This window comes from Tachypleus tridentatus, chromosome 7, assembly GCF_004210375.1.
Source record: "Tachypleus tridentatus isolate NWPU-2018 chromosome 7, ASM421037v1, whole genome shotgun sequence".
Taxonomy (NCBI): Eukaryota; Metazoa; Arthropoda; class Merostomata; order Xiphosura; family Limulidae; genus Tachypleus; species Tachypleus tridentatus.
The window spans coordinates 50136737-50157036 of NC_134831.1; the positions used below are offsets into that span (position 1 = coordinate 50136737).

At 29.5% G+C, this 20300-nt stretch overlaps 1 protein-coding gene across 7 annotated transcripts in view; it reads left to right on the forward strand.

Annotated features, from left to right (window-relative positions):
- The window catches only part of LOC143255628 (C-terminal-binding protein-like), a 95326-nt gene extending 84806 nt beyond the window's left edge, over positions 1-10520 (forward strand). For all 7 annotated transcript variants that reach the window (XM_076511583.1, XM_076511584.1, XM_076511587.1 and 4 more), the window contains 6 exons: positions 176-333; positions 1400-1544; positions 2896-3102; positions 4213-4437; positions 7268-7399; positions 8573-10520. In XM_076511583.1, the coding sequence (XP_076367698.1) occupies positions 176-333; positions 1400-1544; positions 2896-3102; positions 4213-4437; positions 7268-7399; positions 8573-8922 (1217 nt within the window). In that variant the 3' untranslated portion in view covers positions 8923-10520. The remainder of the gene's footprint in view (positions 1-175; positions 334-1399; positions 1545-2895; positions 3103-4212; positions 4438-7267; positions 7400-8572) is intronic.
- The last annotated feature ends 9780 nt before the right edge of the window (positions 10521-20300 follow it).

Consider the following 20300-nt stretch of genomic DNA (forward strand, 5'->3'; position numbering starts at 1 on the left):
ATTTTGAAGTAAGTCATATTTCCTGCTAGTAATACATTATTAATTAAAAACATTGAACTTTTTTCATATCAAAAAGTGCATTTCTAAATCTAGCATTTGGTTTTGTTGTTTCAGTATTAAAAGTTTCATAATGTATGAAAATATTACTTATAACAAGAATTTGAATTTTCAACAGTTGGAGTTCGTGGCCCTATAGCAAATGGGCCTTTACATTCCCGACCTCTTGTTGCATTACTCGATGGTCGAGATTGTTCTGTTGAGATGCCAATTCTAAAAGATGTAGCTACTGTTGCCTTTTGTGATGCTCAATCCACCCAAGAAATCCATGAAAAGGTAAGAATTTAAAAAAATCTTATTAAATATTTCAAAACGACAAATGTATTTACTTTTATGAAAATGTTTTACATAGAAATATGGCTTACTTATTGTTATTGGTGTTATGGTACTATAAAGGAAGCTAATACAAGCTGCTTTGTTATAAGTCTATAAACTTGGAAGAGAGTTGAGAGATCATTTGTCAAAAGAGAAAATTAAGTAATATTATTTGAGCATCCTTAAAATATTTAATTTTCAGAATTATAGCATTGTCTGTATAGTGACATTTGGTGCTGTATTTGACTGAACATAGACAAAATTTTGAGTACCAGTATACAGTTAGTAAATATTATAGTTGAGTGATTAATTTTATATAATAATTACCATAATGAAAATAATCAAAATTGATGTTTCCTGTTATTAGTTTTTGTTATTATTCTAATTATCCATGTAGTTAAAATGTTTTTTTTTTTAATAAGTTCCAAGCTAAGCTTAATTGATAAATATTTATTTTAATTATTTCAATTATCTGAGTTTCATGAAAGTAATCAGTTAGTTGAATCCAATCAATTAATAAGCTCAATGATTAACTGATTGTTAAATTGTGAATAATTGCCCAGCTCTAGTACATATGTTTTAACTCAAGTGGTTGTTTGAAAGTAAATTAAAAAGTTACAAACTCGTGATGTCATACTTGCCAATAATTGGACATGGACTTTCAACATTACACAAAATTACTATTTTATATTAGTAAATTTTTTTTCAGTTTTTAAAAAAACACTTTTATATTCAATTTTTTTAGTTTTACTCAAAAATTACTCGCGTTTTTGGAATAATTTGCCCTATAGTATCATAGATTGATATTCAACAGTAACAATATATAGTTTTTGGTATCTTGATTATTACAAACATGGTTATTGTAGATGATGGAGCTAATTAGTCATGTTGTAAATTATAATTTTTTTGTGAAGAATATTAGTTACTGAAACATAAAAAAAATGTAAACCATGAGTTTTATGCTACATCTGTATGTATGGCTTTAAAAACTAGTTATCTGTTGAAATTAACAATTTTTATTTTCAAGGTGTTAAATGAAGCTGTTGGTGGACTAATGTGGCACACGATTACTTTGTCCAAAGAAGATCTAGAAAAATTTAAGGCTCTTCGAATTATTGTTCGCATCGGTTCAGGAGTTGACAATATTGATGTTAAAGCAGCTGGAGATTTAGGTAATGCTCTAAAAATCATATAAAATTTTTTTTGTCAATCTGACTTCAGCATTACATTTTTGTTATTTATCAACTATTTCATTCATTATTAGAGGCACAGTGAAAAAGTTGTACATTTTTGTTATGTCTTCAATAGTTTTTATTGAACTTTTTATAATACTTGTTGTATTCGTGGCATAACAAGCTTTACAATTACTGTTTGTTTGAATATAGGAGAAACTAAAAACATCATTAATTAAAGTGTGAGTCTTATGCAGACTCTGCTTAAGCAATTATGATATTAATCTTTCTTTTCATGTTGAAATAGTTTGAATTGACAAACGAAAATTACTTTTATTTTCTCTAGAAAGTTTATTTGAAAGTAGTTTTAGTGGTGGAGGTCAGGGAAGAAGTCTCTGAAGTTTGTGACAATAATTGTATTGTACTCCAAAAATAACTATTCATTCCATAAAAATAAATAGGCATCAGTCAGTACAGTTTTGTTGCACACTTCAAGAAATCAAAAGTTAAAAGCAAACTATTTATTAAAAAAAATATAGTGGTACAAAAGGTAATTAATGTTTAAGACTTCATAACATTGGTGTATATATTGGTTAAATAAATTGCATGGGACAATCACTAATTTATATTTTCTTTTTTAATATGAGCTCTTAGCTAGTTTTCCTTCATCAGGGATTTAAGAGTCAAAATCCATAACAGAAAGAAGTCAAATTGTGAATATCTGTGAAATTCAAACCTAATTTACAAAACTACAAATAAAATTTCATATTTGGGAGCGAGAAACAAATATCCACACTAAGCCTCACAAACTATCATGTATGTAATTTATTTTGGAGTTCAATTGTAAGTTAGAAGTCATAGTTGAATCTGTTATTAGTTTACACAATTTTAGTCATTCAAAATGTTTGAAAATAATTGAAATAAAAAAGTATCAATTTTATACACTTGCCTTTACATGCTTTACAGAGCATTTGTACCATACAGTAATAATTTCTTTAAAGGAGTTCTAAGCCATTTTTGTTGCTTCTGTGAAAAGTATTAGTAGATACTATTTTTATATTTTCCTTTATACACTAGGACTTCTCACTTGTTCTTACTTTGAATTCACATGTGCACAGGTAAATATTTTGATTTATCACTTAACAGTTTCTTGTTAATAGTATAAGATTTAAAGAAATAGGCATTTTACACGGTAAAAATATGCAAGCTCAAAATTTAATATTGATGGCCGTATTAAGCTAAATTATATGTTCAAATATTTTATTTACTCTATATCTTTATTTATTCATACTTTTCTTGTAGTTTTTTTGGCTTTTACTAAATTTAATTTAAAAATTTAAATATCTTTCAGGAATAGCAGTTTGTAGTGTTCCAGGCTATAGTGTAGAAGAAGTGGCTGACACAACATTGTGCCTAATTTTAAACCTTTATCGGAGAACGTATTGGTTAGCCAACATGGTTCGAGAAGGGAAAAAGTTCCAAGGTCCAGAACAAGTCAGAGAGGCTGCCCAAGGATGTGCACGGATTCGAGGAGATACACTTGGCATTGTAGGACTTGGTAAGGCATTTTATTTATTACAATATGAAAAAAATGAAGTGATATTATAACAATGTTTATCCTAGATTTCAGGAGTGCAACTCAACAATATTTTGTGAAACTAAAACACCTCACAAGCATTATCTCTTATTGTAGCAAATTATTACTTTAGTGAAATCCTCATTCCTATATGCATATGTTTTTATGAGAAACATAAAAGTAAGTTAATATGCCTCTAAAAATACTCTCTTAGTTGTATATATCATTCACAGTAATTAAAATAGGCCATTTATTGCTTGTAGAATGAATAAGCCTTTAAAAGACTGAAATGTTTACTGTATTTTTTGTGTGAATTAAGTTTATCATATTCTTAGTTACTTTAAATATTTAGTGAGTGTGTGTAATTGCTTTATTCTTGAGAGAGTGTTTTGTATGTTGTTTCTTTTTTAGTGCAAAACTAAAGTTCAGAAATGCTGTGAGTAATAGCATTTAATTTCAAAATAAAACAACTTTTATCTTCAGTAAGGTTTAAAGTGAATTTATCAATCATATCATACAAGTATATTTATGTTAGTTTTAATTAAATGCATGACTGGTTTCCAAAATCAGTTTCATTTGACAGGTAGTTCTGTTTACTGTATTATGTAGTTTTTATCCCAAATAAATCATTTTTATTTTTCCATTTTTTTGCAAACTTTTTTTGTGTGTGTACTTACAGTTATATGTATATTTGCATCTTGAATCTGAAATGAATAGGAATTTATAGGTATATATTGTTTAAGGGGATAAATGCTGGCAAACACTGTTTCAAGTCTGTGGTATAATTTATCTACAATCTATGTGGATATTAGGCTTGAGCTGTTTTAAGTTCACAATCATTGCAATATTTTTATAGGATTGCAAATGTTACTAGTATAACTCACCACCATCTCACTTGAAAAATTCCTGAACTCAGTACCACCGATTGCTTACTACTTGTAGTTATAATTAAAATAAATTATTGTATATTTTCTTTATGAGAGAAAATATTGTTTCAGTTATTCATTGTAATCATTAGCAATTTTTATAAAGATACTAAAAGAGTTTTTTCAGTTGTATATTCTTTGGAATTATTTATTTACATGCACACAGGCCGTGTTGGCACAGCTGTAGCCTTGAGAGCTAAGGTGTTTGGTTTCAATGTAATTTTCTATGACCCATACCTTCCTGATGGAACAGATAGAGCCCTAGGCCTGAACAGAGTGTATACACTCCAAGAACTGTTGTTTCAGAGTGACTGTGTATCTCTGCATTGTACACTAAATGAACACAACCATCATCTAATCAATGAATATACAATTAAGCAGATGAGGCCAGGTAAGCAGCTTGTTGCCTAATATTTAAGACAATTAACTACTTGGTTTTCACTGTATATTATTAAAGATGTAGCAGTATCTTCATGAAATTTGGCAAGCTCTCAGGAAATATCTTTTGTACAGAGAAATTAAAATTTATAGTAAAGAATTTTTGCTCAAAATAAATGATTCAACAAAGAAGATGGTTATTGAGTGCTACATGTTGTCTTCATTTCTTTTACCAAAAATGTTACCTGCAAAGTAACACAACAAATTAACAAAATAGACAATTATTAACTGTTTTGATTTTACTTCTCTTGTCAGCTTCCATTAAGTTTATTGAATCTGAGAATTTGAAAAAGCACTGTACAATATGAAGTACTTCAATAATACAATGTTAGTAGTATAGATAATAAATTACAGACAAATCTGCCAAACTGTGTAAGGAACTGTTGGTAAAGTTTCTGTACCTACTACATAAGTATTATATTGTGGCATCAATATCGAGCTACATATTGTATTGACTACTAGAATGAGATATGCACCCTTTATATATACACACACACACACACACACACACACACATATGATTAAAGCAACCAAAAGTATTCATATTTTTTATAACTGGTAATTTGGATTTTATGCAGTTGTTGAGGACTCCTAATCCAGAACTCCTCAACTATTTTTAAGGGGGCTATATTAGAAAGAAGGTAGGAGTACATGGGCCAGTTATTTTATGTTGCATATTTTTAAGTAATATAATAAATATCATATGAAGTAATGTTAATATATTGAACAAATTTCATTATATGAAAAGTACTTAACAATAACATAACAATGCAAGTTGAGAGTGCACAGGGCAGAATAATTTCATGCTATACATTTTAAGCAACATAATATATATTATTTATTATATGAATAGTATGTTGGTAAGAGAACTGTAACATATGCATATCATTACAAATTTGTCTGTAGGATAGTTTTTACGCAATTATTTTTCATAATATAATGTTATACATTTTAATAAGGATAATGGTTTTATTGGTCACATGCATTGCTATAATTATGAAAATATTTTGTACATCTTTCTCACAACTTGTTTTAAGATGGTACTGTTTTTTTTTCATATTTGATTATTTTTCATAATTATGTTTTGCTGATTGTTGATAGGAAACTAGGTTTTCCCTTGTGGGCCAGATGTGACCCACAAGCTGCCAGTTGAAGAGTCCTGCCTTAGTCAAATAAGTGTGTCAGAACATTTCTTGACTTTTTTCATCTGTCTTTAAAAATAAGGATTTAACTTTTTCCTTTTTTTCAGTTTTTTAATAATATTTGATGTTGGTGTCAATAAATTTTGTACTTGAAATGTTATTTTTTCTTTTTTTCGAAATCAAAGGACAAAAATTTCAGTTTAGAAGAAAATCTTGTTATAGTGCTGTTACAGGAAAACTATACCAGTGTTAGTGGAGAAAGTACTGTATTAAAAATTCTTACAGTATATACTGGAACTGTTCTAGATTACGTACATAATGTTTAACATTTGGAGGTTTTCTAGCTTGGATGTTCTTAGTCATACTTTAAGCTGTTCTTTGGACATAAGACCTATTTTTGATTACTGTAGTAAGTAATGTAACTTTTACCCTGGCCACGTTATACGTTTTAACAGAGGGAACTGAGAGTTTTGAAATTGGGTACTTGTGTCTGTGTTTTTGTACACATATCTCAAAAATCAATAGACCAATTTACAAATATTTACACAAGACAGGTAGTCAGAATGGGACAGTTCTTAACAACTTTGATCCAGATTCTTTATAATGGAGAGGCAGGACATTTTCACAGTTTTGGGTTAATAACTGTGTGAAGTGTGATTGAAGTTATTCCAAATTTCATGAGTGCATTAAGGTTGAGACTACTCATCACACTACCAAAAATATTCAGATTGTTGATCATTTTGGATCTGAGAAGGAGTTTCTGAATTTTTGAAGGTGAAATTTAATGTTATCTAATATAAATACATGCAGTTTCAAAAAAGGAGTGATGTGAAGTCTCTCTGATTGCTCTGATTTTCAGTCGTCATTGTGCTGTTAGTTTTTATTCACAAGCTCAGTAAACTTTCTTTTTGTTTAGTATAACATAACCTTGTTCTTGATACATCATTCAATTGTTCTTGTCTTTACACAGTAAATTCAGACTGTTTTTGGATGGTAGCATGTAGAGTTTATTTTAACTCATTATAGAACATATTTTTATATTAAAACTTCCATGTATATTATACAGTTTATTCATGCAGGAGAGAGCAGAGTTTTCGTTCATACAGTATACTGTACATTTTTTGTTGTATACTTTGTAAACCATTTTGATTATTAATTACTTGTTTCTCATCCTACACACTAAGAATATTTTATTACTTTATTAGACTTTTGTGCAGCATACTTAAAACACTTTTGTTTTCAATCAGTAAAAGAAATGTATATTAATACACATATTTTTGTTTAATTATTGTAGTAAAAGTTTCACATTTTTCATTACTATGGATGAAATTATTTAGGTAGCTTTTAAACTGTGAAAGTTATTCATAACTTTATAAAAAAATGACTGGTAAAACCACCAGAAGTTACACAGCATTGCTGTTTTTAAATTTTCTTTTTAATAGCTTGCAATTTGTAATTCTTTTGGTTTTTTTTCCCCAACTTCAGAAAATTAAAACAATTTAAATACAGTTAATTTGTTATAGCTATATTGTGTGTGTGGTATTTTTGGAGATGTATCGGATATTGTGGAGAAATGAGAAATGTAAATTCAATGTGTTTTTTTCCTATTCAACTGGCATGTAACATCTTTGCTATTCATAGGTGCCTTCCTAGTTAACACTGCCAGAGGAGGATTAGTAGATGAAAATGCCTTAGCTATAGCCCTCAAGGATGGCAGGATCCGAGCCGCTGCTTTAGATGTCCAGGAAAATGAACATTATAGTATTCATGCTGGTAAGTTAAAGATGTAGAAATACAGTATGTTAAAAATTGATAACTAACTTCACTTTCACTTATATCCATTTCTGTTCAGTTTATGGTGTTTCTAAAAATAAAAGAAGATATAAATGTCAAGAATGCTTATCCTGCTAACATTTGTATGATTGATTTATTTTTCTGCAAAGTTGGTTTTGACTGCATTTAGCTTTTTTCCAGTACAAAACTTAAAATACTGTGAAGTGTATGTCTTACCTTCAATTAGAACAAGAAGTTGCTTCAAGTACATATTTTGTTATTCTTGCTGAATTATGTTAATAGTTTATTGAGTCTTTTTGTGCACTGAAGTGTTTCTGTGTAACATTTGAATATGTTGGGTTATATGACTGGTTTTTATCATCATCAAACATGCTGTCAGGAACATGTTCATGTATTTAATTAATTGGGAAAGAAAAAAAAAAAAAATTTGTACCTTAATTTGATACAAGCAGAAAAACAGAAGATTTGCTATTTAGATCACTGACCTTGAAAGAAATGTTAAACATTGTATATGCACAGAAAGCTCCTGAAAATTGAGAAATAGTTTCAAACATTAGGAATTTTACAATTTTAAGAACTTAGAAATAATTATCCTTCACAAGTAATGGGTATCACATCTAAAAGTTATCTTCACTTAGGCACTAGTCCTATAGTTTTTATAAATAGATAAAACTAAAAAAATGTTAAAAAGCCATTATAATTGTGTTTGTATATATATAAACATCATCAGCAAACAAGCCTATGTGAGATGTAAAATGCACCCTAGGTTTTTGAGGTGGCTTTGGAAGTAGAATCCACATTGCAGTGGGACTACACCATTTATCAGTTTTAACCTCCATATGTCAGACTCGCATGAAGAAATTTATAAATAACAATAATATTGTGTGTGTGCCTGCGTGCGTGCGTGTGTGTGTGTGTGTGTATATACATATATATCACATTCAAGAAACTGGAAAGTGTTAGGCTTAGCATTTAATATTCTTTTTTAATAATAGTTGAATATTTAAGAAATTAATATCATTTTAGTCGTCATATTTCTTATTAATTAACGTGGAATAGAATGTATGATCCAAGTTCTACCAAAGATTAATAATATTAGTTATTAGAAAATACAAAGTTTTCCTTCATGTTTATTAATATTTACCTTTTTAGGTCCATTAAAAGATGTCACAAACTTGATATGTACACCACATGCAGCATGGTACAGTGATGCCAGTTCAACAGAATTGCGAGAAATGGCTGCAGCTGAAATAAGACGAGCAATTGTGGGTCAAATCCCTGATTCGTTACGCAACTGTGTCAACAAGGAATACTTAAATACAAATGGTTGTGGTGAAAATATTAATGGAGCTGCTGCTTACAACTATAATCCTATGGGTGTGCCCCATTCTACAACACTGGAGCCTTTATCTACAACCCCATCTATTTCAACTCCTCATTCTACACTTCAAGACACCTCAAATCATATGACATCCAAGCCTGAAAGTTCAGAAGTCCATTAGTATCTGTGTATACCATTCAGGAGAACTTCTTTAATCAAAAAACTGTCTGGCCATTTGATAAATTATGACTGATGTTTTGATGAAAACATTTCCCCCTTATGTTAATGTCTCTAAAACCCAATCGATGATAGCCCTGTTTGTCTCTGCAGAAAACTATTTGCAATTCTGGTAATGCCTGAGAGTCTGTCCTATTTTGTGAAGCTTAGCAAGAAAGCTGATAATCTACTGTCCATTTTGGTGTGAGACCTTCAAGAATACTTACTTGAGATGTGTTTCAAGCTAAATCAAGAAAGAAGCTTTCACCATCTGTAATGAGATTCATTTAATACAAAAAAATATTACCTCAAAAACTTTGACTTAATTCAGTTATGTCATTCTTTCTTGGGCTAGCTTAATTTTAAAAACAGCATCATGTAACCTTTTGTTGTTAACTTTGCTTCTGTAAGAAAAAGGATTCAAAAATGTAATGAAGGCCAAATAATTTAAACAGGAAGGTGATCAGAACAATGACCATTCTACCAATACTGGTTGAAAAGATAAAATTGTTGGCAATACATTTTAAACCTTCTTAGCCATAAGTTCCGTTAATTTTATCCAACACTGAAGGTTCTGAATATTTGGTTCAGGTTTTATATTTTTATTGATAAGATGTAGCCTAGCTAGCTCACTGAGGTCATAAAACCTCTGTTTACATACATATGGATAGATAAAGGCACTGGTTAATGAGATCACAATTTTAGACCAGCATCTGAAGTAGATGTGCAGACCTTTCCATTTTTGGTAAGTATTTTACAGGTTCAGTATTGTTGGTGATGCTACTAATCTTACATAATTATTGTGTTGTTAAATTGGAATGTGAAACTTACTGTAAACTTTTTCTTTTTTTTTTCATTATCATTTTTATGCAGAGAGTAATTTCTAATTTCTTCATTATATTTTCTTTCCCTTTTTATAAAACATTGCATTGTGAGTGTAAAAAAAACTATGCTTCCTGATTCATTACATTGTATGTTGTGTAGTTTTAAGTGGATTAAAATGCTTTCAAGCAAGGGATACATATCTTAAAATGAGCATTCCATTTTTAGCTAAGTAGTTTTTGTTTTGTTTTGTAGATGATTAAAAACAAATTTAATATAGAAAACAGTGCTAGTTATTTAGCTGGACTTGGCTTAATGTTGTCTCATTAATGTAGCATTGACAAAAAGTTCTTACTTTATGGTATGTGTGTATAGTGCCTCTAACTCTTATCATTTTAATGTTGTAACAGGGTTTTAAGTACCACTATCAATATTTTCATAATGACAAAATAATTACAAAAATGGAATAAAAGGAATTATATACAGGTGTGAAATAATATTACAGGACGTCACTGGTTCTCTCTGTGGGTCATAAGATCTTCATCTGTATTTTATGATTGTTTACCATTTTATGTACTTTAGAAGATAAATGAATGAACTTATTTGACTGGGCTGGTCTAGACTATAGTAACAGTTGTTACTTTTATCATGTTATTAATTCATCTTGTAATGTTTGAACTCAGTTTAGTTTCTGTTTCTTTGTTATTATGGTGACAGTGAACAATAAATTCATCACTTCTACATCATGATTTTGTGTTTTTTATTAATATTCAGACACACAGAAAAACTGTAAGTTTTGCATATGAGTTTTCAGTATTTGAAACCTGGCAAAAGTAGCAAATCAATTAACAGTCTCAGTTTTAAAATGTTAGATTTGCATTAATTTTCAAAAGAATAGTTGTACAAACCACAAACTATAATTAGAAATAAAAAAATTTCATAACATTCTTGATTGATTTGTGGTTAGTTGAACTGTACAGCAGATTATCTATAGCAGTGTTTTGTTAAATGGCACAGGGAAAGAAGAATTTAGCGAATAAAAACTTTGAAGTAAGATGTATTGATGATATAATAACATACTGAATGCTATTGTAACTGTCTATATAACAACAATGATAAATTTCATGGGAATATAAATTCTGAAATTTATTTTATTTTAACAATTAAAATTTTCCCTTACAGATGTTCCAATTAGCTGTAAAAGACAATCTTGGATTTTGTGCTACAGTTTATGAATAACATGATTGTATTTGTGGTTTGGTGTAGAAAAACATTTATTACATTTGACAAAATATTACAAATGCACAAAACAGAATTGCACTCAAAATTAATATAGCATAAACTACATGCAAAAAATAAACCTCAGAAAAAAAAATGTACCAATTTTCAAAAATTCTAAATTCCTACCCTGTCTGTTATACTACTTGTGATGTTCATGTATTGATTGTATCATAATATAATTTTGTGTTCTTACTTTATAACACTGGGTTCAAACAAATTACCAGAAAAACTGTATAAAGTCACTGATTTTTAAGATATATAGTAGACCCAAGCAATAATAATGGGTTTGAATTATTACACAGATTATTTTATTTTTGTCATATGTTAGGAACTCTACAACACAAACCACTATGGACCCACTTCATGCATAAACGTTTCAGAAAAGTGTGTTAAAAAGGAAATTTAAAAGTTAAATCTATTTCCTCCATGAAATAAATATGGAAAGTTTGTTATTAAGCACAAAACTACACAAAGGGCTATCTGTGCTAAATGACGGAAAAATCAGAAAACTAAGGCAGTAAAACAAACAACTAATGTTAGTGTTGAGGTCAAAGTGGAATCATTTAAGTGTGAATATTAAGACATGGTGGATTATTGAAACTAAAATTATAGTATATTTGTTTTGTGTATATATATGATGTGTACTGCTCCAGAAACCTTATTTTTACAACATTTGAAAAAATAATTAAACAAGGTCATAAGATTGAAAAATATTTGGCTTTAATGTGTAAATAAAATTTTAAATTTAATAATGAATGATGAACACATTGTGAAGTTTGGGAACTTCAAATTGACAAGAGCTAAATTTTTTGTAGGTTCATATTAAAAATGTATATTTTAAAGAAATTAGCTCATCATCTACAAATTGAGGAATTGAATATAGATAACACTGAGCAAAATAATATAAATAGTAATTCAGCAAGTTTCTAAACTATATTAATCAGAATATAAGTATTTGAATAGGTATATTATAATAAAGTTATACAAAGAAAGTATTTTAAGCAACAGTTTTTCATCTTTAATGTATGTCAAATTATACAAAACTTACTTACAAGAAGCTGGTACTCCATAATTTTCAAAACCTTGGATTCAGTTAAAAGTTAAGGTGGCACAAATAAAACTACACTTAAAATAACAGAATGCAGTAAAATAAACAAATATTGACAGTGAACTTTAAGTAAATTGATATTCAAGAAGCAAAAAAAATCTGTATATCAATAATAGACAGTGCATGCATCAAAAATGGAAAAATTAATTATATAAAAGAACTGATGACAAAAGAAAGTAATTACAAGATATATTAAAGTATACCTATATATATGAATAAGTGTATTCTACTTTATAAAAAAAAAAAATGTTTATTCATGAAGTCAAATACGCTTTCAGCTATGGTGAATTATAAGAGTAGCAGTCAATCCTGCTTCAGGTGTAAGGGCTTGTGACTGGCTGCTGTTCAAAATTAGGAATGGCTATACCTGAACCTTGGGAGTCTCAGACCTGAGCATTTTATGCATAGGGTGATATCAGACGACATAAACTATTCTTGAAAAAAAAAAATTTGCACTGTTGGCAATGTGTGTGTGTATATATATAAATGTAATAACTGAAATAGTCATTAACTTCACAACAAGTATAGAACATATATTAACATACTTTCACATATTCTTCTACATTTTGACACTGTTTCTACATGTGGTTAATCATATCTATTTTGACTGGATGTCTCTAGGTTGCAAATTGCTAATCCTTTTACACAGGTAAAGGCCAGGTACTGCTGCCTTCATACTTAAGTTCAAGCTACTGTGTATCTTTCTCTGTATGGACTTCCTGGAAGATAGCCTATTCAAACAGGCAAAACAGAAAATTTTTAGAATTGCTTTTTGCATAAAAGTACACATGTACCATTGGTTGAAGTATGTAATCTGTGAACTAGTGAGATACCCAGCTTTCTTTGTTTCATCCTCCAGGGTAATTTGATAGCTCAGTCTCTTCATTTTGGCTACTCATCTCTTCCTTTTGCCCTCTTATAGTAGCCTTTTAACTCCAATAACCAAATGTTATAGTCATATAGCAGAAGACCAGCTAGTTTTGGTAACAGAACATTGGGTTGGTGAAGAAAGATTTTTATGTTTGAAGCTAGCTGTACTTGAGTTTGCTCACTTCACTGTTCACTTTGTTCTTCACTTAACAGTACTAAACTTGCATTTTTTTTAAAATTTGTTTTTTTGCTGGACATCAGTGTACCTGAAAACACAAATATATATTTGAAAGTTTAAGTTAAGAAAGAAACAGTCCATTGACTATATAAATTCAAATAAATAGTACATGTAATATCAATAAGTATATATACATGTGTGTATCTTTATATACATATCTGATAGGGCTGGCAATGAATGGCTTCAGTGATTCTGCTCCAGCTCTGGCTGCCTTTACTTTGCTCTAGAGCAATAAAATTGTATGGCTAACTAAGACAATACTATTCAATGGTGTTATTTCAAATTAAGAGTCAATAAGTTTTCAATAAAATGGATGAGGAATGTAAATTCTGATGCTTATACTTATTTTTACAAACATTTCAACCTCTTTGACCATGTTTCAAGACAAAACTAGTATTTGTACATTTACTTAGTAAGGTATACTATGTTGTTTATTTCTTCTTGTTTTCATAAAAAATATTGATTATACTAGTTAATATGTTGAATATTATTACTGTTTAATTTATACTTTTATTATAAAGATTAATCTACATCATTATCTTAGAATATGTACTAAGGCAAAATTCTTCTAAGCTAGTCAAACCTCATGAGATATTACTGGAATTAAATTGGAAAATACTGTTAACAGTGACAATACATAACTGTTAAAACAATGCATTCTAATCTTTTTAAGTAGATATGATGGTCAGGTTGATGTTTAGTTTCACTCTAAAAACATAGCATACCCTGATTAGAAATTATTATTGTTATAATTTTCAATAAAATTAACATTTATTTGAGCCTATTAATATTTTATATTAAATAACCCAAACAGAACAAAATATAAGCCAATGAAAACTTTTAAACCATTTTTACCTTAAAACAATTTTAAGGTAAAGTACACAAAAGTATATTATATTTAAAACAAACATAATTAGATGAACATATTAATGAAACATTTTTATAACATTTAGTATGAACAATTCTTTTTTATATTTATATATCTTCTAATTTCAATATATTCAATCAAGAATACACTTGAAGTAATGATTTTCTCTCCAAACGAGCTTTCAGTTGTTTAATTAAATCCCTTGAGTGAAAACATGGGTCAATTAAACATTTGTATTTGTTTTTATATCTTCTAAGGAAATGGAGATACAATATAAAGGGTAGCACATATAAGAGGCTTTGGAGGGCTTAGCCTCCCAGATAAACTGTCCCTCACAGTGCATTATTCTCACTAATTCAAAAATACTATAAATTATATGCTGAAAAAAGGGTGTATGTGTGTCACTGAGGAGAGTTTATTTATTTATTTAGGAGCTTGAACTGATTCTTCCCATTGGTGACAAAATAGCCAACCCAAACTGAAGTCAAAGAGAGAAGAATGGGCACAGAAAAATCTACAGTTAGAGATTATATTATACACAGTAAAATCTAGCATGATAAAATTTCACGCTAGATTACTCTTTTAAATATTTTGATTTCTCTTCAGAATAAATCTATAATTTGTGTAAAATACTGAATTTATTTATGTTGTCAATTAGTATTGTTTTGTTTACCAGAGAAAACAGTATAAGAATGAATTCTTAAGTGGTAATTAAAGTAATACAACTTATTTATAGAAAAAAGCATATCCTACATAATGAGGTATTATGTATGAGAACTGTAATTTTTGGAATGCCTGTATGTTTTTGTGTTGTTCTTTTTAATAATCCATTAATTTAAAAAACAACTTTGCCAACAAGTTGTTGTTTGTTATTAAGCACAAAACTACACAAAGAGTTTTCTGTTCTCTGCCCACCACAGGTATCATAGCCTGGTTTCTAATGATTGACATTATCAAGAGTTGAAATATTATTTATACTGTATATTCTCCTTGCACATTTTATCAATAGCAAAGGTATGTTAAATAATTCTGAAAACACAATTGGGAATCTTAATGCTTGGCACATATATTTCTATAGTTGTTTATTTTATTAACTCAATTTATACAAAACATATCAGCTTCACTCTAGCTCCAGGCTGCATTGCCTGGAGCTAGAGTATAACTTAAAGCTACAACTTCACATAATAAATGCCACTCATTCCTTATAGTATAATTTAAAGCTATAACTTCATACAATAAACACTACTCATTCCTTACAGCATAACTTAAAGCTACAACTTTACACAATAAACATCACTCGTTCCTTACAGCATAACTTAAAGCTACACCTTCACAAAAATAAACACCATTCACTCCTTACAGTATAATTTAAGGCCACAACTTCACACAATAAGCACCACTCATTCCTTACAGTATAACTTAGAGCTACAACTTCACACAATAAATACCATTCATTCTGTAAAGTGTAACACAAAGCTATAACTTCACACAGGACAATTATCACACACCAAACCACACATAACTCAAAGCTACAACTTCACGCAACAAACTATGAACACTGCCATTCCACAGAGTATAATAAAAGACACAATCTTAGACAAAATAAACAGAGTAAAAGGAAAAAACTTTATGTTTTGTATTTTTCTTTAGAAAAACATGAAAAATAGATTTCTTGCCTTGGTGAAATTTGTTAAAAACATTAAAATATTTTTTAATATTTAATATGCAGTCAGAGCATCTCCAACCTTGCTTCCTATGGTGCTATTTTCCTCATTCCAGAATATTGAGAGAAGTGTATAAAAAGATAAAACAAAAGGGAGGCACCTTGGTAAATTCTAAACTGCCAGCAGCTCTTTAGAAACAGCTAAGTTTGTCATTATGAAATTCTTTTGCCAAGTAGATTATTTGATATTTTAATAGAAATTAATTTTAACAAACAATTATGAAACAGGCTTTCAACATTAACTTACAGATTTGTTACAATGTGTGAGCTGGTTGAGCCTCTTGCATTATCTCCATTCCAGAATAATTGGTGCAAATTCTGACACTAATATTTGATTGTATGCTTTTCATCATTGCCCTTTCTATTGATGGTAATTTTTAACTTAAATGGGAAGTTGGCTGGGCAATCATTTTGAGGTGTCTCATATGTGATAGTGTTAGCCATATTAGTGCCTGCAAGCTAAGATACATGATGGAAGCTGGTCATGATATAATGGTTCCCCCTCTCAATTTGTTGTCATATTAATTTCCATCATTAAATGAAAGCAGTGAGAGATATGTCTCTAACTAAAGTTTAATAAATGAACATTCTGACTATGTAAGTAAAAATGGCTGGTATGGGTAGAGACAACTCTATGTAGAGGAGAGAACAATGTTTTGATCTTCTTCAGTCATTGTCATCAGCAGAAAAATAACCAGCAGTTGGCAAAAACTAGTGACAAAATATGGCATTCCTGTTAATACCAAATTTATTCAAAAACCAGGCACAAAAATAAGGTCTAAACTATGTAAAAACTGCACTGACAAACACCGTGCCAACATTATTTATAAAATACAATGTGACAACCGCCACAACTTCTATATTGAAAAAACAAGTAGAAAAATGGAAACCAGACTCAAAGAACACAAAATGTCACCTTCACACATTTTCGAACACTGCAAGTCAAATAAATACAGCATAACCATAGAAAACACCAAAATACTAAATAAAGAAACAAACATAAACAAATGCAAAATTAAAGAAGCCTTACTTATACAACAACTCAAGCCCAAAGAAAACCAATACAAAGGAATACCTATATCAATATATAATCAAACATCTAAGCACACCCTCTACATTCCTACACTCAATTACACAACCACCTTCAAACATGTGGTCAGCTATCAGTCAGTTACCTCTTTCTTTTTTTGTGAACCTGACAATGACCGAAAAAGGTCAAAACGTTGTTCGCTCCTCTACATAGTTTTCTCTACCCATATCAGCCATTGTTACATATATATTTTTATCTACAAGTGGGTTTTCTCATCATCACAAACAGTCTGACTGTTAAACAAAACATTTACTATCTAAACACACATGACAGGATTGAATTTTGGTTAGTGGTGAAGCAGAACCAGATTAACATATAGGGCCATGGCCATACAGAGGCCTCACATGCCACACATGTACAAAACAAAATGTTTCATAAAACTAGCAGAATAGGGGGGAGAGTGAGTTATTATTATTTCCAAATATTACCAGGGACTAGGGTCTTGCTAAACCTTAATCTGGCCCAGGGGAAGAGGCATAATGGTATGAGTTCCAAAATATACTTTCTTCCTATCTCTGCCTCTGGATGCAAAAAGTTTTGTGGATAGTTCTTTTTAAACTGTTCAATATTACTTCATTTGTCACAGTAACATTGATACAAATCTAATGAAACAGTATGAGTAAGTCTATTTCTGGCAACTTTGCCTAATATAAACATATATAAATATGTATATTTCCCAACAGTAGATTTCAACCCAAAACTCCTAAACCAGAGAACTAGAGAGTTAACCCATTAGTATAGGCTATTAAGTTACTTTTGAACAACTCAAAGTGTTACATTCTTGAGCTTAATGTGGGACATTGCCATGTTGGATTCTAATGTGTATATTAATTTTATTTTTATTTTTTTTTCCACAACTTAAATTTAAATCTAAGCCCTGTCACATGCCAGAAGATGTTTTATCAATAAAACCAAAGGGGTTAACCTACTCATGCTTGCTAGTAACTCACATTTCAATAACTCAAACTACTACAAATTTATATATTCAATGCAGTATAGTAATCAGACCGATGTGTATCACAACAGATATTCTCTTCCTTCAAATCGTGACACATTAGTACTTGATATTTGTTTTTATTCAAATTGAATGTGAAAACTTTTATTTCTACGTATTAATTTGTTTAGTATAGCTAGACAATGTTCTAGTTATTTGGTTGAATACTTAAAGCACTAGTGTGAGTAATTCTTCTATTTACTCTAAATTTGGATAGCTGAAAAATGCTTGTTATTATGATTATTGTACAGTTATTTAAAGACTACTACAGATTAGTTATGTGTTTTAAACAACTAACATATTACCATACATGCAAAGAATACACAGCATGATCCTAGGATAGACTTCTATATCAGTTTGGTGAGGTACCAAATAACAAAGGACAATAGTTGGAAAGTTTCCTATTTCTGTTTAAAAACTCAGAGAAAGGATCCCAGCAATTCAGTTCACACTATTCATCTGGAAAAATGTTAATAATCACTTATTTTTTAATACGTTTCAAAACCAGGAAAGCTGTGCCCCTTAATACATGTTTTTCTTAAGAAGGTAAAAAAAAAAAGTAAAAAAGAAATACATTACAGTTTTCCATTTCCCTTTAATTAAATTGATGCCAGAGGTCAACAAGTGGTGGATATCATGATACTTTTAGGTGGTTTCTATTTCAGAGATTTGGAGAATATTTCTTTAGAACCAGTAATAACTTATAATGAGATATCTTCAAATTGGCTTAATGATTTTTTAATAGGAGAAGGAAACTAATTTTCTGTTTAGGTTTTATATATTATAATTTGATCTTTCTTACTACGTCACAAAACTCCATTTTTATTCTCAGTTGGTCACTGGAAAGGTTAAAGTGGTACTTACCCAGCATATCATAGGAGAGGAATTTGAATTTTGTGCAGTTGTATTAAATTCTAAAACTGATGAAATTATGACTAGTTGGAAATTAATATATTCAATTGCACATATGTACAAAAACTGCTTTTATATAATGGTTTATTTTGAAAATGAACCCACTCAGAAGGTAAAGAATGCACAAGTATGGTCTAAAAACTTATTTCTGAAGTTGAAGTTCTACAGATGAGAAAAGCCACAAACATACTGTGACATCAGTTAGATAGTGTTTATTATCTGTTTGCAAGAGTTATTCTTTAATTACATATCAGGGAATATTTACAATATTTCATATAACTATTAAATTCAGGCAAATTCTTTACAAGTTGATTATAGTTGTTTATTGAATTTAATGCAAAGCTACCTAAGAGTTATCTGTGTTAGTCATCCTTAATACTGAAGCAACAGATTATATAAAAGGCAGTTAGTAACTATTAATTTCTAACAAACTAAATATTAGGATTTCAATTTCACTGTCACTCTTGTAACTCACTCACAGTCTCAAAGAGTGGTGCTCAATTTTTTATATTTTGTAGTAAAAGCACACAAACCATGAAATCTTGTACTTACAATCCAGCATTCAAACAACTGGTCCAAGCTCTGTCCCAATTCTAATTGTTATAGTATGTTGTTGACTTAGTCAGAATACACTGTATGATGTTGGGACTTGAGGAGATGTCAGTTGTTAAATGTTTTTTAACTGATTTAAGATGATAAGTTGATATAGTCACTAACTGGATCATAAAATAGAAAATAAATTTGTTTTTGATCTAAAGTTGAAGCTTTCATTTTCAGGTTTTCATTTTACATATTTTCAAAAGATCAACCAATATGAACTCAAGAGTGTTACTTCTTATTAATCAACTTATTTTGGCAATTTATTCTTGATTAACGTATGATTATTTTATCAGATTCTTGTTCTAGTCTTGATTTTCTTTCAAATCTTTACTTTGACAAATAATGGCACAAGATATTTTAAGTCAGTAAGTCTTTATGTTTAATTGCTTAAAGTCATAATTGTTCCCCATTATGAAATTAAATCATTTAACAGTTTTGTTTCCTACTATAAAACTAATTAATTATTACATTTTAGTCATAACAAAAACTAACTTCAGACCAGCTAATCTTATTTGAAATATTATACAGCCATTTAGTTTATAGTATGCTTATTACAACTTAAAATTTGAAACTTTAAGTCCTGCTATTTGAAGACAGTCATCTGGTTCACTGGAAATCTGAAAGTAATGCCTTTATCTTCAGCATCTTAATATTTACTGAACAACTTCATACATTTTTAAGACATAAGCTATTAACATTCAATAAAGTGCAAATCCAAAAATTCACAGAACTAAAACTCATAATTGCTCTAAAGGAATTTTGATAATGCATTAACAAAGGTATGGTTCTGTTAAAGAAAATGCATTTTTGACAAGTGGCTTTAAGAATTATAACAAT